The sequence below is a fragment of the Muntiacus reevesi genome, chromosome 6 (assembly GCF_963930625.1).
Source record: "Muntiacus reevesi chromosome 6, mMunRee1.1, whole genome shotgun sequence".
In the NCBI taxonomy this organism is placed as follows: domain Eukaryota; kingdom Metazoa; phylum Chordata; class Mammalia; order Artiodactyla; family Cervidae; genus Muntiacus; species Muntiacus reevesi.
Window position 1 is genome coordinate 5515227 of NC_089254.1, and position 26726 is coordinate 5541952.

The following is a 26726-nucleotide window of genomic DNA, read 5'->3' on the forward strand; positions in this document are numbered from 1 at the left end:
ACCTGGGGAAGTGAAATGACGGCATCGACAGACCACTCAGACGAAGGCAGCCACAGCCCTGGCGGGGCCGGCGATGAGGGCGTGGCCCCGGACGGGCGGGTCTTTCAGAAGGAAGCCCGGGGTGCCCAGGCTCCCTGGGGGAGGGCCCTCTGAAATGGCCCTGTTTCTGGTTCACTATAAGCTGCACCTTGCACCACCTACAGACAGTCTGGGTCCCTGCTCCAGCTCCCAGCATCCTCTGGGTCTGGACCAGAGTCTGCATTTTCACAGGACCTCCAGTGAGTCATGGGAACTTTACCTTTGGGAAATGCGGCTCTAGAAACATGTTAGCCTTAGGGAATTCAGGGCAGGGTTGGGGATTAGCAAAGCCTGCCTTTCTGATACATTCCCCTCTGATCCCATGAATGTGGATATTTTGCAGTGTGACTACTGGAACCTAGTTTGGCCAACATGTTGCTATTTCTATACACACCAACCTACCACTGTATCTATGCAAAGTAGAAAAGCACTATGAAGGCAACCCAGGAGCTCCTTGTTTCAGGTTTTTTTGTTTTTCCTTTTTCAATAGAAATCAAGCTGGAATCACAAAACTATGGTCTCTAAGTCCCTCTTTCTGGAATGAACGGCTCCGTTAGGGAAACGTGTCGGTGTCTATCTGTCTCGGGGCCACTATTTGTGGGCAGAAGTGGGCAGCAAACAGCCAGTCTCCTCTGCATATCTACACCTGGCAGGTTTACCATTAAATGCAATTATTCTTTTTATCAGGGCAGGCAGTCATTATATTCTGGCCATTTAGTATGCCAGCATTTCATTCAGTTATCAAATATTTATTGAAGAGAATTTTCACTGTATAGTGAGGTTTTACATGAATTAACAGGAAAGTAATTCATTTGTCAGGTCTATTTCTCTACCAGGAATGAATTAACATGGGTCCCAGTGCATCCTGTAAGGGGTTTCTCACCACGTAACCTACGTTCACTTTAATTTCTGCCTCCTGCCTACTCTCCCTTAGGGCTGGAGGTGCTGGGGATTGTTCATGGGATAATAGGGGGATTAACAGGCACATTAGGAAAAAAACAAAGTTTGCTAAACTGTAGAAGTTAAGTTTTTATCGAAAATGAATGTTGCTTGAAAGTAAACATATTATATACAGTTTTTCCAGATGGATGACAACCAAAATCATTTTGGGAACCGCCCGATTCAAATATAAAAATGACAGCTCTACAAAGATCTGCATTTCCTTACAACCCAGTTGTTTTGCTCCACGAATTCTCTGAGTTCCTGCTTCATTTTTGATAATCAGATAAGCGTGTGGCCCAGGGAAGGATCATGAGGCCACGATGCTCATCTTCTTCCTCATTTCCCTGAGCTGGGTTACAAAACCCACTCTGCCTTCTCAATCTGCGGTTTCGCCAGCTTGCTTGTCCCCTCTTGTGGAGAGCAGGGGCAGACCCTGCCTTTAGGATGACCTAATCCTAACCCTAACCGCAGCCCCCTGCCACCACCCCCGGCAGCAGGGGCTCAGGGCATGTTTATGTCCAAACTTTTAGTGACCACTGGAGTTGGCACATTTATTATGTCTTTTTCTACCTTTAGAGCAGAAGAGTAAAGTTTCTATTCACTTCTAAAGACTCTTAATGCATGCCGTTACAGGTAAGGTGTGCCCTGTTGATATTTTATTTTGAATATTCTTTAGGGCCACTCGTGACACTTCTGGTGGGTGCACGTGACTGGCCATCCAGCATGATTGCACCCAGGGGCACGGGCGGGGCAGAACGCAGACCTTAAGTCTCCAGCCCCCAATGTGGGAACATGTCAGGAGCTCAGGTGCAGACTTCAGTTTGCCCTCTTTCATTTCTGGATCCAGAATACTTTCTCTTCTGCTGCAAAGCCTCCATCCCCCACATCCACTAGGGCGGGGGTTTAGGTATTAAATTCTTTACCAATTTGAGAGGGTCTCCTGCATTGCAGGCAGATCCTTTACTGTCTGAGCCGCCAGGGAAGCCCTCAGATGGGAGCTGGTGGCAACCAAACCATCTCGGTGGGAGTGTCACCTTGGAGGAGAAGCCTTCTGAAAACAAACTCTTTCTGAAAGACTACATTTTGCTGCTATTCCATCAGCAATCAATGAATGTTTCTAAGGATCAAGCCCTGTCAATTCAAATACCCCCAACATGCATCTTCCACTCCTGGTTTCTTAGCGGGCAATCTGAGGAGTGGATTTCAGGGTATCAGCCTCTTACTCTGTTTTGTTTCCTTACGGGTGAACCATCGGGCACAGCCCCGCTGCCCCTGTTTAGCGAGTAGAACCTCAGGCCCGTGTCAGAACTCACACACCTGTTCCCTTGCCCTTTCTGTTTATAGCTTTGGTTTAGAGGATCCAATTGGTGCATGCTTAGAAGTCCTTCTGGGTGAACAGGGAGGCTACACCTCGCTCAGGACACTCGGCCGGGAGGGGCCTTGTCCTCTGCGACACCCCGTGGGCCCCTCCAGGCCACCGAAGGAGGAACTACGCCAGGCCTTACCAGTGTGGCTTCTCTTGTGGACCATGAGTACATTGGGGCCGATGCAAATGATCCCACAGACATCACACTTTAGTTTGCCGTTAGGGAGTCGAATGCCTCCAGCTCCTGACAAGGCTTTGCTGCCTTGGACACTGTGCGAGCCATTCATTTTCTCTCCGGAGGCATCGAGCATCCGCAAGTCCTCCGCACACTCTTCCCCATTCACTGCACAGGCACGCCCATTCTCTTCATCACTCTGAGTCTCTACTTTAACATTACCGGCTGAAAGAGACAATACAACACAGGGGGCTGCTCAGTGTCAGGCAAAAACAGAACAGCACCGCCACCGCAAAGCAACCCAGTGGGAGTGACAGCTTCCAACAAAGGTTCTCAGCAGCTTACCCCGGGGGACAGCAGCCCGGCCCGGACCCGTCCGCCCACAGGGGGCTGTGACGCGTGGCAGTCGGCATCACGGGGCTGGGTCAACTGCCTGCCCTTTCTGTAGGTCTGAATGCCAGGGGGTGAAGATGCATGGAAAAGCTATTTATAAATTCTCACTTTAGATTGGGGGAGCATGGGGGGCTCTCATGGGGTAAGGTCACCAGGTCCACCGTGACAGCCCCTCTGAAGTGACTCGAGGCCAGGTCCAACAGCCTGTGAGCCAGCAGAACCCCTGATCCCACAAGGTGAGTGATCATCAAGTAATCCAGCCCCCACGGGTGGGGGCCCTTGTTTGGCACACCCCCCTGAGAAGTGCTTATCTAGCTGATAAAGTCCCCTTAAGCATAAGGATAAGCATAAGCTTCCTTTCCTTCCTTCATTCATGTGTTAATAAATGACGGGACCAAACTCAGCAAACACACCCTCAGATTTCTGACTGCAGATTCCTGAAAGAATTTTGTTTGTTTCTTTGGCACATGACCACTCTAAACCCTTCTTACTCCATAGTGATAATAAAACCTGTATCCTAAAGTAGGGCCACGAGCCTCAAGTTTCTTCCAGTTGCTCAAGGGCTGACTGGGATGGCCTGTGAATGTAATCAGATCTGTACTAGCTTTCCAGAAAGGAAGACTCGCGTGTGGCCATGGGGAGGGGGAGCAGGGAAGGTGGTGGGCTCTTGGTTATGATACAATAACCAGTGTCCACTTCGCACTGTTGTCTCCTCAGCATCACATTTAGGCTCATTATTTCTGTCATTCATGTATTTTTCTTGGTAAAGAAAACAGATATTTGGTTTGCACTCTTCTGAAACAGCAACTGATAAGGGATGGCTGAATCCAACCCTGCGATGACCAGGAGAAACTGCGGTTACACTGAAAGCCCTCGTGTTCATCACAGGCTCTACAGATGAACAAGAGGAAGGAGGCAAATTACGCCAAGTAAAATCATCAGTGAGATAGACAGTGACCATGACTACAAAACTTTTGATTGGCATTGTGAATCAGTGGTTCTCCCACTGTGGTCTCTGGACCAGAACAGCAGACAGAACTTGCTGCAAGAGCAGACTTTGGGGTCCACCTCAGACCCACTGAACAAGACCCACCCCAGACCCGCCCCTGGGGGTGGGTCCTGCCTCGGACACTTCCACTTCCACTAGAGTCTGAGAAAGCCTGTGCTAGTAACAAGCTCAACACATTTCTCATGATTGGCAAGCCCAGTGCCAAGACTCTGAAATCAGAATTCCTGGTTTGGAATCTCAGCTCCATTCTTTATAAATGCTGAGATCTGGTACAACCCATGTACCTTCTCTGTACCTCGGTTTCCTCATCTGTAAAACTGGAGACTGTCAGCATTGGCCCAACTGGAGCTTTGAGAGAACTGAGAAGGTAAAGAGACGGCTTTCTGCCATCAGGACCCGCACCCTGGTCCTGGAGGTGGCGGTGGGCAGCACAGGTAAAGCATGTCAGGAGTGAACAGGATGAGAACAATGGGAATGGAAAGTGAGGGACGGATGTCACCTCTAATCTCACAGATGCCCTCAAGCCAGAAGTCCTGACACCCGTCTGACAGCAGTCCATGAAGGCGGGACTTTGTCATTATTCTGCCAAGTGACATTTTCTCTGAGAACTGTATTCATAGACTCAAGAAACTGGGAGGCTGGAAAGGCCTGAGACCTTTTTGTAAGTTACCCTCTGATCATTGTGGATCCTCTGGTATGGTTTTAGGTAGATGTATTCAGCACCACAAGAGGCTAAGCGCAAAGAAGAAAATTCAGTATCCTGTGATAGTCTAGTTTTATGGAAAAAAAAGTAGGCAGACCCCCAATTTGGGGGTCCCCAGATCGCTGCACAAGGGCAGGGGAGCATAAAGGTCAGGGGACTGGACAGAGGGCTGGAGTCACATGGAGCCAGCAGGCACATGCTGGGGATGCAGAGCTGGAAGCTGCCTGCACATGGGGGTGGCGTGGGGGCCAGAATTCAAGGCTAGACGGTCACAGAAAGGTCTGTGGCAAGTGAGAGGGGGGCGGGGGTTGGAGGTGAGACCCAGTGGGCCACACATCAGCCACTGGCTCAGCAGATTCAAGCATGTGTGAATTTTCTCTCGGTGTGAAGGGGAAGTTCCTATCTCTTTGTGGACAAATGCACCCTGGGTGCCGGCTGCGTGGAAAAGGTGCAGAGACGCCCCCAACCCAAGGCGGGTGTCCACGAAAAAGGCCTCTCATCTCGCGAGGAGGTGAATATAGGCGGTGGTCGTACTATTCTGGTACATGACGGAAATCAGGGCAGGGAACTGTCTTAACACGTGGCAAACACAGATCAGACCTCAAAAGTTGAAATCTAACATACATCCATGTGAGGCCCACAGACGGCAGAAGACACAATTGAGAAACACAAGCTCAGACGGGGTGTTCTGGCTTCACTTCTGTACATGTGAAAGTGGCTGGTGGGGTTCACGTGATGGTGAGCTTGGCTAGCAACGTGGCCCAAGAAAAGGACAGTAGCAGCTGAAGACTTGGGGGCCCACAGTACTGGCCTACAGAGACTCCCTGCCGCACAGGCTGGACGCCGCCTTCAAACAGGTGCACACAGTCCGGAAGGGGTCAGAAGGAAGGAAACGGGGGGTCACAGAAGCCCATTCTTAGACGTCGAGGGGCCCCAATGTGTTGGGCTCAGACATAAGCCTCGGGCTGAGAGCAGAGATGCCCCCCGGCCCCAAGTTCCTGAATGAAGGGAAGCAGGCAGGACGATGAAAGGGGGACTGGAGGCCCTCCTGAGGGGGATCCCTGCCCTGGGGGGCCTCCACACTGCTGAGACCAGAAGGCAAGCCTGGAGCGTGGTGGTGGCGGGTGGCTCTGGCAGCCAGGCTCCCCCTCAAGGCACCAGAGGGGCGGGCGGGGTGTGGAGGGCCTGGCCCTGCCTCTTGTAGGCACCTTCCCAGGAAGGCTCTTGGGTCTGAGAGCTGGTGGGTCCGTGGTTTTGAACTACACACCCTGGAGCACCCAGGCGCACCAGCCTTTGCTCAAACTAGTGAAGGAGGAGACTGGGAACAGATGACGGGTGTGTGCTAAAGCCATCCGCAGGTTCACACCCAAACACTCCAAAGCCCAACCAAAGAGACAAGCAGGGCCCCTGCATCCTTGTGTGAGAATGCCATGTGATCAGCCCTCTTGTTTGCTTCCTCAGACCCATCCTGTCACCAATTCCAGGAACCAGTCATCCTTCCTAACTTGCATTTAGTGTTCCGTGGTCCAGCCCACAGATGCTGTCTCTGTGGTCATCCCCTCTCTGAATTCCTAAACCATTCCATCGGCTCTGTTTCTCTGGACCCCAAACTGCTTAGCTGCACTACTGCTTCTATGAAATGTTATACTCTCCCTGAATATGGGGATTATACTTATAAATATTTTGTAACTCTGTCCTTCCACCACTTAGAAAAATGTCAAACTCAGTACGGTGCTGAATGGAACTGATTAAATATAGAATATGAAATGGAGACTGAGTTTCTTGACCCTGGAACACGTTGGCTCAGGCCTAACCGTGCAGCTAACTTTCCCACCGAGTTCGGGAGCTAATGGACGAGGCCCCACTGTCATTATTTAATAAACATGGCTGCCTGCAGAGCGGATGTGCCTTCAAACCCTGAGCCAAAAGCTACTTTCTCTCCAAGATGCAATTTAAAATTTGGGAAAATGAAAGTCTCGCTGTTATACATCTCAGAGGCTTTCTATGTTATTAGTAACAGGACAGTCCTTAGAGTGACCCTGGGTGCCTAGACATTAGCACATAGACAAGGTCAGCCCTGTGAGAATCCAGAGAACTCGGGGCCACTGGGGCCAGGAGGCCTGGGTCTGCTGCCAACCATTGTGTGGCCTCATGAAAGATTAAAACATTTTAATGCAAAGAGATAAAGCACACTGGCAGCCTCGCCTCACAGATAGATTGTTTCCCCATCACTTTCCCTTCCCTTTAGAGCGTGTCTATATATTTATAGGTGAGGTAAAGCATTGGTACTCAGATGGCATTTTTCCACTGACCAGATAGTCCCTAAACTATGAGCTTAGACCAGGTAAGCTCAAAATGCTCAATATTTTAAATGAAAAAACCAGGAGACAGAAATATCCCTGCAACTGGTGACTAGCTAGGAAAGAGCAAATGTATTTAAGGTGTATCTTGAATGAAGGTAATTAAAAATTTTAGATGAAGAGAGATGTGTAGAAGTTTTTGTGCTGCCTCTAAAGGTTTATGAAAACTTTAAAGCACTTTAAGGTTAATGAAACCACTGATTAGAACTTATATCATTAAAAACACAGGATTTTTCATTACAAGGAGACATGATTACTTCCTCTACTTCCCTAATGGGAAGGTAACCATGCCCTTCTCCAGGGGATCTTCCTGACCCAGTGACTGAGCCCAGGTCTCCTGCATTGCAGGCAGATTCTTTACCATCTGAGCCACCAGGGAAGCCCTCAACTAGAAATATGCTTATCCTTATTTGATGTTTTGGGTTTTAAAAGGAATGAAATCAGAGAGAGATAAAAGAGGAAGAGCATGAAAAACGAATGAGTTACTAGCATATTTACATTTTCCTCGGGTAACAGGGGACACAAGTTTAGATAGAAGAGGGTCAAACAGCTTGTTTTTAATTTTCAACAAGGGACGAAAGAGAGGTAAGTGAGGTGGACAATTCTCCATCATGACCACTAGGTGGTGATGTTGGCCCAGAACAGTTGGGTTGCTTGTTCGGGTGGGGAACTCATCAAGATCAACAGTCACAATTTGGGTGTGTGGATGGAGGTGGGGAAAGAAGAGAGAAGAGATACTAAAACCTGTGAACCCAACTGTATAAATGTATAGACAGGAAGTGCATTGAAACATGTATCATCTCTCTTACAGTATCTGCAAGTATTGTATATCTTTATAGGCAGCAATTTTTTACATAGGTAAGTCTTCACCAAAGGATCTTCTCCAACACTGCAACATGCTTGATCTTAAACCTTTCTCAGATTTAATGAAAATATGTCAGAATGTGTTATCTTACTCTTAAGTGCATTTGACTTTTTAATATTTCAACAAATATTTCCATATTTCATCTCAAAATTAATACTAGTTCTCTGTCCTGGTACCTTAAAAGCATTTTATATAATCACATAAGTACACATATAAATACATATATACACACATATACACATTTATATATACATACATATAGGTCTCACAGAGATAAATACCAAGCTGTTTTAAAGTCAATTCAAAGGAACATTAGTAAGAGAAAGATCTCTGTAACTTTTATAAACTGGAAAAACAGTCAGTGTAGGTTGCAAGAAAAGGGGTAACCCTAGGTTTATAACTGCTAAACTCTTTCGGTGCCATAGAGTTTTTGATAGCCAGGATGTTATAAACCTTTCTTTAACTGCTCCTGACACCTTTGAGATTAGAGTTTGTGTTAATACTTGTTACTGGATTAAGCATGGCTAATCTTCTGATATTGTTTTATAACATTAGAACATTTACTAATATAGGCTCTGAAGGCTACATCCTAAGGGGGCAACCAACTTGCATCACTTTTAATATTCAACTCTCTGGACATTTTAAAAGAGTCCTTTCCACTTCTTAAAATACTCCTTCAAGGATGTCGCCCAAATATATTTATCATTCATCATCTCTCAATACCTAAAAAAGAAAAATGAAATTAACATCTGCGCTGGTTTGACAGCTCAGATCAGGAACGTCCCGCACACAGAAGCACTCCGTGTGTCTGCTCAGGAAGTAAGGACCACGAACTAACGGCCTTGATGCCCTGCGACTTTCCTCCTCTCAGTTCTGAAATTAACACTTCCGAGCTACAGGAGAGTATGCGTCCTTCTTTGTCCTACAGAATTGTACAAGGTATCTTGAAAGTATGTTGGGTTATTTAACGGTGACAGAAAGTCTGGTCAGTATCATTATACTCAACCAAAAAGGAGGTACTGGTTAACATTCATAACGAAACTATTTAACAGCATTAGTAGATTAATAATTCCGTTAATACTATTATTACTTCTACCCTTACTGTTACTGCACTGCCACCATGAAAGGCACGCTCCATAGTGCATCAACAGTCTATGATAAAACCAGGCTCACACATCTCAAGTGTTTAAGTGATGTTCTCAGGGGCAGATGTTGAATCAACAGCATGACTGATACTTATCTCGATGTTTCAAGTATGGAGGAAGGTGATGAAAAATCATGCATTCACAATATTTACACTATGGGAACTGAATATGAAATGAACATGCATTATCATTTTCTAGAAGCAAAGTGTATACTTACGAGAGAAAGAATTGGGAATTATTGCATGGAAATCCCTAAAGCCGTCAGCCCCATAAGCCACTGCAACAAAGAAGGCAAAAAGAAAGCTGGGCTGTAACACCATCCAAGAGACAGAGTAAGAGTTTAAAAAAAACCATTGTTTGCTTGTTTTTCTTTTTTAAAGGAAAGTAATATTACTCTAAGCCATTATTTAGCTACCAGTCTGGCACTGTTGGCCTTCAAACAGAGGGCTGAAATAGCAACACAGTGCTTACTTCCAAACAAGACCCCACTTCTCAGAGGTCTGGGCTCATGGCACCAAATTACACAGATGATGTAGAGTAACCTCTGGTGTGCTGAGCATCTTAGGCACTGCTTCTGGAACATTCTAGAACGGTGAGAAACCCTTCAGCAGAGTTGGTACAGACAGGTCCAAGATCTGCGCATCATAGCTGAGCTTCCCCTGGGAAAGCGCTTATCTTCACAGAAGCAGTGTGACTCTTAACAGGCTGACTGCATTGCAAATGTTCTTCCTTTGGCTTTTTCTTAGAAAGTCCTCACAGAAAATTAGAAAATGTTCACGCAATACACTGGGTGGGGAAAAATTTGTGTTTTCCCCTACCTCAAAGTGAACTACCAATTTCTGTGGGTATTTCTTATCAGCTGCCCTCATAAAGACTAGCACCACCTCAAATTGCCAAGTTTTTTTTTTTTCTGTTTTATAGATTAGCACTTTCCAGTGTATGCCTATGTCTTGAAACTTAACAGACACTGCACATCACACACACACACACACACACACACACACACACACACACACGAGTTTTGTCTGCTGAACGGACACCCCAGTGGCAGTCTGAGTTACATCCACAGAGTAGCTGCTAAATTAAACATGTTGCTGAGCTACTGAATAGAGGGTTTCCTGCAGGAAACAGACCTACTGCTACTGAACTTGGCTTAAACCAGTGTTTCCCAAATTTACGTGCCCATAGGCCCTCTGCTCTTCCCCATGAAAATTTTAGTAAAATGTTGGGAGAATGGGAAAGAGTCTCGTGGACACCTCCAAAGCTATTCCTTGAAGTTGCTACCTGAATCATTTCTTAGTAAACCCTCAGCCTTCCTGTCTTCCCCCTGTTCCTCGGATGCTCCTTCCTTCTGATCATCTGACTCTAACAGTCAGCGCTGTGCTCCCATCCCCCGCCCAGCAGGGCTGTCATCAGCGGGTCCGCCTGCTCCACCGGTGCTCCACAGCCAGCAGACAGCCAACCAGGGGACACTGATTTCATGGTGCCCTTTGCAATCCTGTCATCCTCATGGAGCTCCAGCTCTTTGAATCGACTTCTGAAACCCTGAGCCCTCCACGTCACAGGGTGCTACCATCTCACATGAGGGAGGAAGGGCCAAGATGTTTTGAAAGGTCAGTATTACCTTTTAAAATCAGGGACATCGGAATACATGACATAATATAAAATTTTCTGATTAAATGACATCACTGCCTCGGTTCTCTGAGTACGACTGAGACTGCTGACAGGGCTTGAGCATGGCTTGATCTGAAAGTCAACCTCCTGGGACCCCTTCAGCCAGAGGCCATGGATGGCAATGAGGAGGGGAAGGTGAAGGTGGAGGATGAATGGAGTGGGTGAGTGAAGGAGCTACAGGGCTGAGAGATGAATAGCGTTCACCTAGAAGCTGCCTCCCCATGAGATGTACGCTCGCACAGGTGCGGGGTGATCAGAGCAGGCCTTGGAACACTGAATCCCATCAGCACACCTTACTGGATATAAGTGACATAATATAAGTGATGTAAGTACAGCAAACCACCAGACACCGAACGCTAACCATTCCTCAAGAGCATCAGATCTCTGCGTGTCCTCTGTGGCTATAGCATTGTGCTTTCCCCAAGGAAAGCAGAAATTCACTCTTGCTCAGGCACCACCTACGTTCCTGCAAGTACCAACTTCTGACTTCAGAAAAAGGAACGTTCCTCTCTTCCTGCCGGGAACAAGCACACAGTCGGGACGCATGAACACTCTCCTGTCCTGCTCGGTCCCATCTCATCCCATTCTACCCTGATCAGTCCAGGACCTCGGGGAAGGCAGGCACCAGAACTCCGTAAACAACAGGGACTTATTTATAAGCTCTTCCAACAAACTGCCTTTAGTGCCCACGTGGTCCTACGAGGCAGTAACCATCACTAAGGCACCAGGGAGGGGCTGGGGCTTCCAGGAAGCCCTGGAGTTTGTCCTCTTGGCGGTGAGCGGGGACCAGATGAATCTGAGACCATATGCAGTTAACACAGAAACTCAATACTCCAAATACACACTGCCTGCAGGATGGGGCTTTGGGAGCTGCGCTTTCTCCGTCACGAAGCTGGAGAGCCTAAAAGTTACTTCAGTTACACACAAGCACACGCTGAAATGTGTGCACACACACTCACCACACACGGGGGTTACAGAGCGTTTACCGACAGACCTCCTTACACAGTTAACACACACACTCACCACGCACGGGGATTACAGAGCGTTTACCGACAGAACTCCTTACACAGTTAACACACACACTCACCACGTATGGGGGTTACACAGCGTTTACCGACAGACCTCCTTACACAGTTAACACACACACACACCCCGCTGAAGATAAAACAGGTAACTAGTGAGGACATACTGTGCAGTACAAGGAAATCTACCCAATGCTCTGTAATGATCTATATGGGAAAGGAACCTAAAAAGGAGTGGATATACGTACATGTATAACTGAATCACTTGGCCGTGCACCTGAAGAAGAGCATTGTAAAGCAACTATACTCCAATATAAAATTTTAAACAGTGAAACAGACAGGCAACCAGCATGTATTGTGTAGCACATGGAATTACAGCCATTATTTTGTAACAAGGTGTAAGGGAGTATAATTTGTAAAAACACTGAATCACTAGGCTGTACACCTGAAACTAATGTAATTCTGTAAATCAACTGGATTTCAGTTAAAGATAATAAAGAATAAATATGTTTACTAGAATAAAGACTCCCCCACAACACAAAATGACTACGAACAAGCGGTCTGGAAAGTGAGACCCCCACCCCAGTGCAGCCTTCTCCAGGGCCACTGGTCCCCACGCCCGCGGGCAGTCAGCGTGCACAGGGGGCGCTGTGGTGCAGACGCTCTCACCTCCCTGGGTCACTGACCCCAGTGCCCTAGGCACCCATGGTGTCCCCGTGTCCGATGAATGTGACATCAGTCACACCCCCACTCTCCCTGGGCACTTGGGGGGCTGTGTTACAGGTGCAGAGCTGATGTGCTTCTGCTCACAGTCCTGGCTGGTCCTGAAGCTTCACCATGGGAGCAGGAGTGATGTCTCAACTGACTCCCAGCCTCTTCATTTCTTTTGTAAATTCCACCCCAAATTTCAGGCTATTGCTTCATAAAAGGGTGCAGACAGAAGCAGATTTAGTGAACCTTGTTAAGTTTCCTAAATTTCACAGGATCCATTCTTGTCGCCAAGAGCAAATTGAGCTGACTTAGTAGGAATTTTTATTCCCTGAGTTGTTATGAACATTTCTGTATAAAATGCTGGGAATGCCTCAGATTCTGAACCCTATTCAGATTGCACATTGGTGACCATTCTGAGAAAAAAGGTGAAAGGCCCAGAAACCACACTCTTCAGGTCCCTTTATTTGTGCAAATTATCAAGAATATAATTCTACGCTACTCACACTGCTGGTACCTTTGGGAGAGATGAAGATGTACTTGAGATTTTCAAAGCAGGAGAGAAGAAGTCTCTCCCCTCAAACAAAGATGAATGATTTTAGTGTAAATACATTCAGACTTGTATTTAGGAGAATTAAAAACGTCCTGTCACTTGACTTTTATGCATATTCTTCAAATCATAGTAAGCCTGTTGGTCCCATCAGTCTCAATAACTCGTGTAAGCATGGTTTGCAGGGACTTCTGCGATGCCTGCAGATCTCACATTTCAGGGAGGGGCATCCTTGCCCTGTCACGCCCCTCGTGACAGGGTCCCCGCATGGCCCAGTGGGCAAAGGAGAGGACCAGGGACTGTCAGAGCCGAGACTCCAAGACCACATTTCTGCAGGAGAACTAGTTACATCCCGCAGAAGTACCAGACCCAGACTCTCTTGAGATTCCCCCACACCAGATGTTTCTGGGGTGGACCTTTGTGCTCAGACCACCCTCTACATGAGGGAGCGCCTCGTCCTGCCAGGGGAGATAATTCTGACACTCCTGACTATTCATGCCGAGAAAGGGGTGTCCTTCCAGACTGACGGAAGAGGAAGTTGTAGTCTGACCCTGCACATGGAGCCCATGAGCGCTGGCTCACATCTCAGCAGAGTGATCCCTAAGAGGCTCCTCCTGCAGTACCCCCTTCCCACTGCAGATCCTCCCTCGGACCCCAGGGCCCCACTGTCCACTCAGCCCTGTGTCCTGGGTGGACACAGGGAGCAACGATGTGCCAGCTTCTGCTGATGGTGGGGTTCTCCCGGGCTCCAGCCCCGCCTGGCTGCTCTTCCGTCCCTTCATGCTGCAGACAAGCAGACAGAATCCAAACTCCAGGTCTTCCTCCACACCCCGCTCTCCTCCTCCCATCCCACGTGCCTGTGGTCCTCTCTCTGATCTCATGGCCGCACCCCCACCTCTGGCCTTAGATTGCCGATTTCTCTCTTAGCTGTTTCCTTTTGACCTTTTCCAGTCACATTGCATCCGGCACATGCGTGAAGCTGCTGCCTGTCTGGTGGGGCTGTCTCTACTTGCTTCACATCCTGCCAGGGCTTCCTACCCCCCACCCAGCACCGGCTCCCCTCTCAAACCATCTGAGCCCTGAGCCTGAGACCCTCATCCTCAAGGCTGACTTTGTCAGGGCACCTACTTCTAAGGTCTCCGCTAGTCTGTAACTGTTATAATGAGGGCTTCCCAGGAGGAGCTAGTGGTAAACAACCCACCGGCCGATGCAGGAGACGTAAGAGACACAGGTTCAATCCCTGAGTTGGGAAGATCCCCCAGCAAGGGTCCTGCTCCCTCCATCTTCTACTGGCAACCACTCCAGTATTCTCACCTGGAGTATCCCATGGACAGAGGAGCCTGTGGGCTACAGTCCATAGGCTGGCAAAGAGTCAGACATGACTAAGTGACTTAGCATGCACTGTTATAATGAGACAAAACCCTGGGTCCTGTCAAATCCTGATCAGTAGTGACAATGATCCTCCAGCTGGTAACACTATTCAGACAGTCAAATGCAAGAGGACACAAAACGCCATCCTCACCTCTTGGGAAACGCCTTGCAGCTGGTGTGAACTGTCCCTGTCCCTGTCCCAGCAGATCTGTGTCCTGTGCAGATGTCAAGGAATCTTCCCCCAAGCCTCGTCCTCCGAACTGCTCAGCTAGCAAAGACTCCCCACCCACTGCAGGGCCCCTCTGCATTCCCATCCTTGTGACACCCACTCGGAACCCACCCTCTCTCTCAGCTACACCCTTGCCAACTCCACTCCAGAGCCCTTAGGATGCATGCCTAGTTCTGGAACCTGGTGTGTCCGGAACTCAATCCTGTGCTCAGATAAAGGGCCACAGGCCCTATGCTTCCTTCTCTGCATTTCCTCTTCTCCTGCAGAAGACCTGGAATGTGAGGGGCTCACCATAGGGGTCTTGAATCAAACTCCTTACTCCTCCTTTTGGACACAACCATCCAACTTGAACACTTTCAGAAACCCACATACATTCCAGGAGAAGCTGGAAGACAGAAGGCACGGTGCTTCTCACGTCTGAGTGTGACTCCCAAGCAGCGGGATGTGTTTAGATCCAGTGAGTCATGGGGAAAGTGCTGGACTTGGCTTACGCTTAGAGGGCTGAGCACACAGGCCCAGGCTTTCTGTTGGAATGAGTCCTCCCGCTGCTCCTATCCCCGGGACGTCACACCCCTGAATCCGGAGCCTCGCTGACTTCGAGGAAGGATGGGGCGGCTGTGACAGAGCCGGGTGCAAGGGCCGCAGGGCCGGCCACTCGGCTTTGCCTCCCACAGTGCTGTGGGCTCAGTGAGGCGCCAGCCACCTGAGCCCCGAGTGCCTCATCCAGCGAATGGGAACCACCGCGTCCGTCTGTCAGGCCTCTCTCGCAGCCAGCCTCCCCTCAGTGGGAAGGTGCGGGCAGATAACCACGGCTAACACACCACCTATCTTCTCCTCAGCAAGGGCTTCAGGCCGAAGGGATCAGCCACAGCCGACAAGCACCCACCAAGTTTTTCATAACCAGGAAAACAACAGGGCTGGGCTTTGTAAGACCATGTGGCTCGGAGGACAGCTGCCCTCCGTGCCTGGAAACCCAAGTCTTCACAGGCTTCCCTTCCACCCCCAAACTCCGGCAGACCTTCACCTCCACTTGGGACTGGGGTCAGGGTGACCTTTAAGGCCATCACTCGCCCTGACAGGGTTTCCAGTTGACACCAGGTAATGGAACAACAGTGGTTGTTTCAAGTGAAAAGTGACAAAATGGCCAGAGTGAACTTTGCCTTCCTTCCCATAACAACTAACCAACGAGCTGAGGATCTGATGGGGATAAACCAATTCCTGATCTTCCCTCCCTGTAGCACAGCTGGGGACCAGTCCATTTTTGTTCATATTTTATTAGTACAGTTGAATTGTCCACAATGAACGAAACAGCATGGAAAAGCTCTGATTGATCAACCTATAATTTAGAAAGGGAAGCCAGACTAGGCAAAGATTCTGCTTCTAAAGAGGACATCTGAGCCAAGAGGTTCGAAGCTGAGGATTCTGTGCATGGGACTGCCTCTGAAGCCGTTGCTCCGGCGTCCTTAACTCACCTTCTTAGAGTTCACCACCACTCAGGGTGAATGGGTTAAACGATAGATTTAGGGATATTTTCAGAATGTTATGTCCTTCTAATAGTTTTTTTTTTTTTTTAATGGAAATTACCTTTTTATTGGTAAGAATGTGCATGTGTAGTTGCTCAGTCATGTCTGACTCTTTGAGACCCCATGGACTGCCTCCACAGACTGTAGCCCGCCAGGCTCCTCTGTCCATGGAATTGTCCAGGCAAGAATACTGGAGTGGGTTGCCATTTCCTTCTCCAAGGGATATTCCCCATCCAAGGATTGAACCTGGGTCTCCTGAGTCTCCTGAATTGCAGGCAGATTCTTTACCACTGAGCCACCTGGGAAGCCCCATTGGTAAAAATAGTATTTGCCTATTCAAAGACAACAAGTATACATAAATACCAAGATGAAATTTCTAAAATTTACCTCCAACTCCTGGAATCTAAAGAAAACCATGGAAAAGAGAAAATAGGAACATAATAATAATAGTGATAAACAGAGTGAGAGAGTTTAGCTCAAGCTTTAAAAAGACAGAAGGAAATGGAAATTTTCAGGCAATAAATAAGGACTGAAGAAAATTCAGACAACTGGGGAAGCCCTGAGAAGCCCTAAAAGTCTCAGCACGGACTGGTGGGGGGAGGCTGAGATAGAGTGAGGGCCTGGGTGGATGTGAGACCTTGACTTTTATTTTGTCTTTCCATCCCAAATCTAGTTCCAGTGAGGGGAGTTTACACTGGATCAGACAGGCCAAAACAGTCAGAGATGGAAACTCTGCTCAGGCTGCATGCGGGGCTGGGGGTGGTGCTGACGGGCGGGCCGGCACAGGTGCAGGGGGCTAGCTTGCAGCATCGAGGCTCCGTGAAGACAGGGGGCGAGCAGGCCGTGGGTGCGGGGTCCCTGAGCACCCGGGCGGGCATCCACACAGGTGCTTTAGCCGATGTGACTCTAAGGGTGCTTCAGATGTGGCTTCCCCAGCGCTCGTTCCTACCTAAACAGCAGGCTGAATGCCACTGCCTGGGGAATGGGGTGCTGAGGGCTGGGAGGGTCCTGACCGTCAGCTCTGCCTGGCCTCCAAGGCTGGGTCGCCATATGCACCTTTGCCATGTGGAGGAGGCACAGGACAGGCTGCTCCGCCACAGAGGGCAGAGGGCAGAGGGGGGGCTCCTGCAGGCCCTGCAGATGCTCCAGGCCATTCCCTCCGGCTCCCCAGCTGGCACCGTGTCAAGCCCCGCAGATCCCAGGAGCCCGGGCCCCACCTCGGGGCGGCCAGAGATAAAGTAATCTCCTCCGGGACACATGAGGGTGGGTCCCTGGCTGTCCCTCCCTTCCAGAAGCTCGGAGGGGTCCTCGCAGGAATTCCAAGCAAGAGGTGACTCAGCAGGGGAGGCGGGGTCTGGAAGGATGGTCTGCCCGCTGGCCCGCTGGCCCGAGCCCGCGGGCGCAGCAGCGCACTGTCCATCCCAAGGGTGCGGGTCTGTAAGTGGAGGCTGCCTGGGGCGCGGCTCAGGGGCTGAGACCTTGGGCAACACTCCTACGCGGAGGCCCGGGGAGGAGACGAGCCTTCACGCTGCTTTTCCCACTGCTTCCTGTTCTCCACCCCAGCGCACTGGCAGCGGAGGCCAGGAAGGGAGAGGGCCCGGCAGAAAGTGAGAGGCAACCTGGGTCTGCGGACGGACAGGGCCGCCGTGGAAAGGGGCCGGGACACACGCAGGGCGGTGGGTGCGCCCAGTCAGGGTGCCAGGGCGTGCACGTGTGTGTGCACGCGTGTGTGCACGTGTGCTCGTGTCAATGGCAAAGACCACTCTTCCTGCCCACATATTTACAAAGTCAGTGTAGAAAAACAGTCTCAGAGGCAGAGGGCCCATTTGCAACAGTGACTCTTAAAGTGAAGGACAGAGTCCCCGGGGCCCTGAGCACAGACGGGTCCCACTCCCGCTCCCAGCCCCAGGAGCAGATGACACCTCACCATCAGAGATGTCTCCACCACCCAGAAATCACGGTGAGGCTCCTGCTCCCTCCATTTCTTAGCTGGGAGCTATCCTGGAGGGGTTCCTGGGTGAGGAACCCTACAATCTTGACAGTAAACTCACACAGAGGAGAACCAGGCCAGAGACACAACTCCTGCAAGCTCTTCCGAGTCCAGGGTGGACTTACTGCGTGCCATGGTGAGAGATGCCCGAACACTCTGCAGTCCACAGTTCTCTTAGGGAACTCTGAGACTTTCCCGTTTCCCCTCTCCCTCTCATCACTCTCCCACTTTCAGCGCCATGCCCAACAGACACGAGGCCAGTAACCTCGCCCTGGCGATGAGGCTCTGGGCTGTGATCCTGAGCTCTGATCCATGCAGGTGCTGGAAGAAGCTCCGCCTCAGGGAGGCTCCAGAGCTGAGAGGGTCCCCTCGGATGGCCAGGGGTCCAGACCCTCGGAGGGGGAGCTGAGGGCCTGGCAGTCACAGGGCATGGAGGCCCCACCCCCTGCCAAGGGACCACTCACAGCCCAGCTTCCTGGCACTTAGGCCCACATCTCACATGTCACGGGAAGAACCTGAAGCCTCACATTTTTCCTAGTAGGTTTCAGCTGTTTCTTAGGACTAGGGTCTCTCAAAAAGTCCTGTCCTTCCCTCGGGCAATGTTTCTTTGAAATAAGGAAGGTTTCTCCTTCCCCCTTTGTCTGCCCCTCCTAGCTTTATGATTCAACACCGTTTACTGAGAACCGTGTGAAAGGACCAGGTCACACGTTCCTCCCGTGTAAAATCCAAGGGGGCCAGGCGCACCGCCCAGAGTCCCCTCTGCTCTGGGCCTGTCACTAGGGACAGCGACCACGTGAGATACTTTCTGGGCTCCCATTTCTCTCCTTCTTGAAGCAGTCCTGTGAGGAAAGCACGCAAGGAAACCGCCCCCTCAGTTTCTCCGCTGGGAACTATTCTGGACAGATTCCTGCGTGAGGAACCCTACAAACCCACTTCGCAAACTGAGAAAGAAGGCTCAGACAAGTCCCCCTGCCCTGCCCAGGGCCACCGGCGGGAATGCGGGCGAGGTGGGGACAGAGCCTGGTTCTTCCCACCCCACGCCTGCCTCCGGCAGCTCACCTGGCTCAGGCCGTGCCCGCATGATGGCAAAAGGGAGTGAACCTGCCTGAAATCAGGGTCACTGGGCAGGGAAACTGCACACCGCCTTCCCTGAGGTCCCCAGGGCTGCGCCAACCTCTACACACCCTCCGGGGCCGGCAGGGAAGGAGTCTATGAAGGGGGTCCTTGGAGGAGACATGGCACCTAGCACTCGGGGATTGTTTATGCTCAGGCCGTGCAGAGCGTGGGTGCAGAGCCCTGAGGGGGGAATAGGGTCTCTGAGGCAGGAGGGTTCAGTCTAAGAGGGGCAAGAGGAGGGAGCCCCCCACCGCAGACGATCCAGCACCGGGTAATCCTCCTGCTTGGAGCTGGATGAGTGACATGGGGCCTGGCCGCCTCAGAGGATCATGTTCAAAACGCGAAGCAGAAGGAAAGGCATTCCCAGAGGACATGCAGGGCGGGGGTCCTCCAGACAGTGGGGGATGGGGAGATGAGGTTCTGGAGGCTTCTGGAAGCTGAGTTGAGGCTCCCAAGCCAGAGGGAGCCATCGAGGCCCCTGCTCAGGAGGCCACGTCGTGGGGGGAGCCTGGGTAGGAGTGAGAATGAGGGGCTGCAGCCGCAGGCTGGGCAGACAGGATGCTGAGGAGACAAAAAGCCTACAGACAGACAGACAGGGAAGCTGGGATTCAGCGGTGGCCCAGGGCGAGGAGGGGGTGACTCAGGAAGGCGTTTCTGAGGTGCCTCAGGCTCCCCAGGCAAAAACGGTGGCCAACGGCTTCCGCGGCCTCGGCTAATGGGAAATGCGGGGCTTTAGGGGAAAAGCATCCCAGCGTAGCCAGGACTTCTGCATTCTGCCAGCTCCCCTCTCCCGCCTCATCCCGAAGCCGCCGGGACGCGGGCCCTGCCGAGCAGGATTGTGACACTGCAGCTCGTGTGTCATATTGTAACTGTTTCCACATCCTCCTGGCTGTGTTGTACAAGCCCTAGAAGAGGAACAAGGGCGAATAATGAAATATAGGAATGCAGGAAAAGAGGAAGCCGGGGACAGCAGCTCAACCGAAAAGCAGAGAGTTATGGAGAAGTGACAGAAAGGGAAGCAGAGCAGGAATTGCATGGGGGGGCAGCCGAGGGGAGCGTGCGCACACACATACACACACACACACACACACTTACATACCCCAGACACACACACATATACACCTCACACACACACACGCTTACACACCTCATACATACACAGACACACACACACGCTTACATACCCCATACACACACAGACACACATATACACCTCACACACACACGCACTTACATATCCCATACACACACATACCTCACACACACATGCTTACATACCCCATACACATACATACACACACACACACACACGCTTACATACCCCATACACAGAGACACACTTATACACCTCACACACACACACACACACTAACATACCTCATACTCACACAGGCACACATATACACCTCACACACACACACGTTTACATACTCTGTACACACACACACACACACACACACACACACACTCATACACACATGCTTACATACCCCATACACACACACACATATCCACCTTACACACACACACGCTTACATACCCTGTACACACACACACACACTCACACACACATGCTTACATACCCCATACACACACACACTCACACATACACCTCACACACACACACGCTTACATACCCTGTACACACACACACACACTCACACACACATGCTTACATACCCCATACACATACATACACACACACACACGCTTACATACCCCATACACACACACACTCACACATACACCTCACACACACACACGCTTACATACCCTGTACACACACACACACACTCACACACACATGCTTACATACCCCATACACACACAGACACACATATACACCTCACACACACACATGCTGACATACCCCATGCATGCACACACACTCACACACACACACTTACATACCCCTTACACACACACACATACACCTCACACACACACACGCTTACACACCTCATACATACACAGACACACACACACGCTTACATACCCCATACACACACAGACACACATATACACCTCACACACACACGTTTACATACCCTGTACACACATACACACACACACACACTCATACACACATGCTTACATACCCCATATACACACACACATATCCACCTCACACACACACACGCTTACATACCCCATACACACACAGACACACACATACACCTCACACACACACACGCTTACATACCCTGTACACACACACACACTCACACACACATGCTTACATACCCCATACACACACAGACACACACACACACTTACATACCCCTTACACACACACACATACACCTCACACACACACGCTTACATATCCCATACACAGAGACACACTTATACACCTCACACACACACACACACACTAACATACCTCATACTCACACAGGCACACATATACACCTCACACACACACTCACTTACATACCCCATACACACACACACTCACACACCCACACACATGCTGACATATCCCATACACACACATACACACACACACACATGCTCACACACCCCATACACACACAGACACACATATACACCTCACACACACACTCGCTTACATACTCCACACACACACAAACTCACACTCACACACCCACACACACGCTGACATATCCCATACACACACTCACACACACGCTTACATACCCCATACACACACAGACACACGCTGACATACCCCATACATGCACAGACACACACCTCACACACACATATGCTTACATATCCCATACACACAGAGACACACATATACACCTCACACACATACACAAACATACCTCATACACACACAGACACACATATACACACTCACACACACACACTTGCATACCCCATACACACACAGACACACACATACACCTCACACATACACTCGCTTACATACCCCATACAGGCACAAACTCACACTCACACACTCACACACACACGGTGACATACTCCATACACACACAGACAGACACACACACAGATATACACGCACATACACATAGGTGCACATATATGCACACACTCACACACACAGACACACACACACACATGCTCACACACTTCACTGCATTTCAGTCTAACTTCTAGGACAGGACCATCTCCTGGTTCTAAGTCCTGGTGGGAAGGAGCCCGTCTGTCCTGTGCCCAGTGTTTTGGGGGATGTGGTCCAGGGTACCTGCGCGTCTGCCCTAGATTGTTCTAGAGTCAGAAACTCCCACTACTTCTAGGGGGATGGTCTTTTTTCTCTTGTATTTAAAATGCAAGAGTAAAACATGGTCACGCTGCCTTGCATCATCACACACATAATTTTAGAGTTGAGACCAAAACAGTGGACCAAAGGAACAGAAAGCATAAGATATATAGGCAGCTCCCCTCTGGGACCTCCAAATAGCATTTAAGACATGAGAACAGGCTGAGAGAGAAAAGCATGAAATCTAGGGAAAGCTGAGAAAGAAACGGAATGAACCCGTTTGCGGCATCTTCTGTGCGTGGAGATAACCAGCGGATGAGCCCTGCGCCAGGCATTCCCACCGGAGGAGCCTGGAGGCTGCTTATCTAGGGTTTCCAACATGTGTGGCTCAAGGGTGGAGGTGGGGAGCCCTGTCTGCCAGTCTCTGAGGTCTCTGAATTCAGATGGAAAGTTCCCTTCCAGGCACAGGTTTTAAAATGAATGCACAGTCTTTCATCTTCCTTATTTTCCAAGAACTATGATTGCTCTTCCAGAAAACTATTGGTTATCTCTTGAGACTACGTTTGAGGAGCATCTTCCCAGTTATTCTCCACAACCCTGCGGGCTGATAACCATGAATCTAAAACCAGAGAGGCCATGGCCCAAGGACATGGTGGCCAGTTAACCTGCGGGCATCACCTCACTCCTGCACATGCCCCCCCGGGTGCCTGCGGCAGGATCGGCAGGGGGCTGCGGGCTCAGAGAGGGCCACCCTGTCTCCATCTCCACCAAAGACCCCAGGACTCCACCTCCAGGCCTCCTGGGTGAACATTCTAGATGATTCTGTGCATCACCCATCATTCCTACCCCCACATGATGCTTTCATGCTGACACTGGCCAAGCGTCCACCTCAAACCAAGACTCTGAGTGTTGGGCAAACTTACTCAACCAGCTCTCACCGAACACCCACTGAGCCAAAGCTCTGAGCCACCCAGGATGCCACAGCCACCAGGGGCCACAGCCCATCACCAAGGGCACTGTTGACGTTTAAGTCCCTTCCAAGTCAAGGACAGCGGGCAGAAAGGCTAGAGGACCACTAGAGGCTCAGGACTCCTGGATGTCTGAGTCCTTTTTCAACCCTGAGTTTTGGTGCTTTGGTTTCTGGTCTCAGTAACAGAAGGCTCCCCGCCCCCACCCCCACCCCACCGCAGGGCAGTCCCCGGCACGTGCCTGGCACACCCTCCCGCACCCAGCCCGGCACTCAGAGCATCCTGGAGATGTGGCGGTTGCCTGTGTACAGGTTTTCTCTTCTCCTTTTGCCCAGCCCCTTCCTCTGTGCCCCCTTCCCCAGGCTCATCTTTTAAATGAAATGAAATGCCTACTCGCAGCACTCACGCTGGGTGGCCCCAGAGGGAACCTGGGCTGGGAGAACCTCTGAGCTCTTCCAGGAGATGGGCTCTAACGCAGAAGCAGCTCATCTGCACACAGTCACCACGGGGGTATGAGTTCTGCGTTACAGATAAACACGGGAAGAACCCACCAGCTCCCAGAGGGGAGGGGGTTTCCCATTCCTTGGAGCCTCTTGTCATTAAGAGTTTTCATACAATTCCACATCCTGGCTCTGGGACAGGCTGGGTCCCTGGGATGAATGGGTCTCCCTCCTTGTAACAGTGGCCCAGGGAAAAACAGGTAAAAGGCTTTTGGAGACTTTTCAACAAATGAAGAAACTCAGAGACTCACTAAAGGCTACAGTCTTTGGGGTCACAAAGGGTCAGACACGACTGACTGAGCACACACATGCAACAGATCACGGAGCCAGAGCTGCAGCCCCCAGGGTTCTGCAGCCCCTGCGGTCCAGAGGAGACTTGGTGTCCCACCAGAGGACTGGCTTCGAGGGTCAGTCGTGGCATCTGGGGACATCAGAAAGCCCGAGCACTGTGGCCCGAGCCGGGAGGGGGCGGGGTGACTTTCTCCCTCACAAGCATCAGTGCAAGCCCTGCAGGAATCCAGCCTTGGGTCACAGGGCAAGGACAAAGCAAAGAGCAGCAGACGTCTGTGCAGCGGGAGGGTGACCGACATCGGCCCCCACCCCGGGGAGGGGCAGTGGTGGTCAAGGGTCTGCAGACAAGGACAGCACATTATGGACAGAGCTGTGATCAGCAGAGGTGAGGGGGCAGAAAGGCCAGTTCTTCTGCCAAGTGCCCTGGAAGTCTGGGAAGAGTGAAACTGCAACCTCCATGGGATGCGGGGAAGAGGAGAGCCCAGGCACGTCCCACAGGGCGACATTCCTGCCAGCCCCACCTAACCTCCCTTCTGGACCCTGGTTCTCCAGCTCGACTCCTGTGAGGAGATTCTGCCACTGAAGCAAGTAAAGGGGATTCAGGGGCTTCCCCGATGGCTCAGCAGATAAGCAATCCACCTGTAATGCTGGGGACACAGGGGGTTTGGGTTCAAGACCTGGGTTGGGAAGAACCCCTGGAGAAGGAAATGGCAACCCACTCCAGTATTCTTGCCAGGAAAATTCCACAGACAGAGGAGCCTGGAGGGCTACAGCCCAAAGGGTTGCAAAGGATCTGACATGATTGAGTGACTAAGCACAATAGCACGACAAACGCTGCTGAGGAGCAAAAGTTTATTTTCAGACAACTAGGTATTCAAAAAGTCTAACACATAAGATGGAAAAATATACACTACTTGGAATTCACAGAAAGTTTTACTCCTTGTAATGACAAAACATTCATATTTAGGTTGTCAATTATTCCCACATATGTCATGGTTGAGAGCTAAGTAAAATAACATTTCTAATGAAAAAAATAAGAAAACACATTTGCCCCTGAGATAAAGAATTGTTATGAGCCGTTCATTTCGATTGGAGGCTTCTGGTTTAAGTGACTGAAAGAAGCGCAACAAAAACTGGAAGGACGGAAATAAGGATTAAAGAGACTGACTGGGCTTCCCTGGTGATCCAGCGGTTAGGAATCTGCGCTCCTGGTGCAGCAGGGAGCAGGTTCAGTCCCTGGCCGGGGAACTAAGACGCCTCACAGCACAGCCAAAAAAAGGAAGAGAGAGAATGCAAAACATAAAAATATAAGCCTGGGGAACTCGGGAGCATCACTGTCACTAGTTGATCTCATGCTAGTGACATGACCCTTACTCAGAAGCAAAGCTGAGTCCACACGACCCATGGCAGCAGGTCAGGAAGGAGAAAGAAAGTAAAACTGGCCTCTGAGACAACCAATGAAAGGGAAGCAAGAGAGTTCTGAACTAAAATTCACCTGCTTACTCATGGGTGAGCCCCTCCACACTTGCCGGGGGCATCTGCCCTCCACCTGGTGGACTGTCGTGAACACGATTAAATGGTTCTTTCTTATCTTAACACTCAGCAGATTCAAAGCTGCAAATTAGAAAGCTGAGGAAGAGACTGAAAATACTATGCAAACAGATAAGAGGATTCATAGCCAGGGTCATTTAAGGAACCGTGAATGATAAGCTCCACACACACAGTGACGGTTTCTGAAGCCATGTTCAAGACCCAAGGGTCGGACACGTACAAGTGAATTTTCCAGCCACACGACACAAGAAGAACACACATTTGTGGTCTGCACGGTACATCACAGGCATGGGAAATGTCTGCTGAGGGCAGGAATAAATGATGAACGCCCTGACAACACAAACCTCCCTGCTGGCAGGGTATGCCAGGTGTGTGCATGCAATCCTCTATCCATCATACTGGGTCTAAGCGTTTACAACAGTGAGCTGGACTGAAGATGAAAAGGTTAAAGCATTTTCAAGACATTCTTCAAAGGATCTTGGGGAGGGGGTGCAGTTAGCAGTTTCTAGAAAGATTCCTTATCCAGAAGGGTTTAAACACACTGAAAGTAAAATGGAGTCAGCTTGAGTAGTTTAGAACATGCTGAAGAAATATTCCCTCCCCAAATGTTGTGTGAATGCGATGCTGGCTGAGGTGGCCTGTGGCCGTGAACTGTGACTGTGAGGGTCAGACCCAGTGCCCAGTCCAACATCACAGGCACTCAGGGACCAGTTCACCTAATGATTAATGCCTGGTGGGGACGGTGAATTGGCTTCATGCCTCCATTTCTGTGCAAAGGTCTTGTACATCTGACTGCAACCACATACAAAGCGCAAACACCTGAGGTAAACGCATTTGGTGTCAGTTGCTTCCAGGGTCTTGCTGCCAGGAAAGCAGGTATGGAGGAAATACAGAACATTCTGAGATTAAAAACAGGAAATGGGTGAATTCGGTGCCCCTTCTGGGAAATGATGAAATAAAATGTGTTTCAACCTTAAGGTGTAATCATGCAAAACACAGTTTAT

General features: G+C 50.2%; 1 protein-coding gene across 6 annotated transcripts in view; it reads right to left on the reverse strand.

The window, feature by feature from the left end:
• IKZF1 (IKAROS family zinc finger 1) overlaps positions 1-26726 on the reverse strand; it is a 91523-nt gene that overhangs the window by 21124 nt on the left and 43673 nt on the right. For 3 of the 6 annotated variants that reach the window (XM_065939800.1, XM_065939798.1, XM_065939799.1), the window contains exons 4-5: positions 9254-9313; positions 2526-2786 (exon numbers count right to left, since the gene is read on the reverse strand). The exons of 2 other annotated variants lie outside the window; for them this stretch is intronic. In XM_065939800.1, the coding sequence (XP_065795872.1) occupies positions 2526-2786; positions 9254-9313 (321 nt within the window). The remainder of the gene's footprint in view (positions 1-2525; positions 2787-9253; positions 9314-26726) is intronic. One more of the 6 variants, XM_065939801.1, reaches the window with a different exon arrangement.